This window comes from Nematolebias whitei, chromosome 11 (genome assembly GCF_014905685.2).
Source record: "Nematolebias whitei isolate Nwh7 chromosome 11, NemWhi1, whole genome shotgun sequence".
NCBI classification, from domain to species: domain Eukaryota; kingdom Metazoa; phylum Chordata; class Actinopteri; order Cyprinodontiformes; family Rivulidae; genus Nematolebias; species Nematolebias whitei.
In genome coordinates this window covers 21,086,048-21,087,068 of record NC_056508.1, presented here as the reverse complement: position 1 = coordinate 21,087,068, position 1,021 = coordinate 21,086,048, and the positions used below count along the sequence as shown (strand labels likewise).

Genomic DNA, 1,021 nt, shown 5'->3' with positions numbered 1-1,021 from the left:
TATTCAAAGTCTGTGTTCAGCTGTATTGGTCCTTTACACCTGGTTTATATTGACTTTTATAAACAAATGCATTGATAAATGAGTTTTATAGGTATTTTACATTGTAATAGCTGTGCCTTGTTGCTGGATGTCAGAATGACAGCAGAGCACAGCATAGGTGAATATAAAGACTGTTCAGACTAAGTGTGGATCCATGCTATACAGTTAAATACTACTGGAGGGTGCACTGCACATCTCGCCCATTGTTTACATTTGTGACATCGTGGAGAAACTAATATGGCACCCAAAATGGGCAACTGCTCACAGCCGACAAAACAACTGTTTAATTAACAGCGAAACCAACTGGATCTGTGGTACAAATTATTTTTAATATATTTACAATAACTTTATATAATTAATAATTTACAGAACAATCATATAAAACAGGTCAATGTTACAGAAGGAAAATATAGTGGGTCTAACTAATGATGATCTAAACTAGACCTGAAGTCATTCAATAATTAATGACCAACTTCCTATGATTTCAATAGTTTTTAGCTGGATGAATAATTACGACGTCAACTAGTTGATGAATTTGCACCTAACTTTTTTGACATGTAAATTATATGTAGGCTCTGCTAGCTGCAGCTAATTGCAGTGATCAGTGTCTAATCTAAGCTTAAAAAGTACATTTTCAGAATTCTAAAGAGAGGCAACAGCTTGTACTAACTATATCTATAGCATGATTCAGCCCACAGAAACTATCTACAGTATGAGCCATTTTAATGATCAACAGCCTTTACATCAGCTTTATAGGCTACTTTTAAATGGTTATATTATTAGCTTCAGTTCTGGTCAGATCTAATTCCATTGAGGTAAGATCAAATGTGCTTACTTGTAAATTGAGATGCATTTTCTCTTTTCTTCTGTTGCTAACATCCATAGCACATACAGCTTTCTGGCATTTTTACATTTTTAAATGCAGTCTAATATTATATTATTATTATTATTATTATTATTATTATTATTATTATTATTATTA

The 1,021-nt window shown here is 32.2% G+C and overlaps 1 protein-coding gene across 1 annotated transcript in view; it reads right to left on the bottom strand.

Moving 5' to 3' along the window:
* Window positions 1-944, bottom strand: part of g6pd (glucose-6-phosphate dehydrogenase) — a 12,180-nt gene extending 11,236 nt beyond the window's left edge. Inside the window, exon 1 of the mRNA XM_037683847.1 lies at window positions 932-944. Coding sequence (XP_037539775.1) covers window positions 932-944 — 13 coding nt within the window. The remainder of the gene's footprint in view (window positions 1-931) is intronic.
* Window positions 945-1,021: the final 77 nt, after the last annotated feature.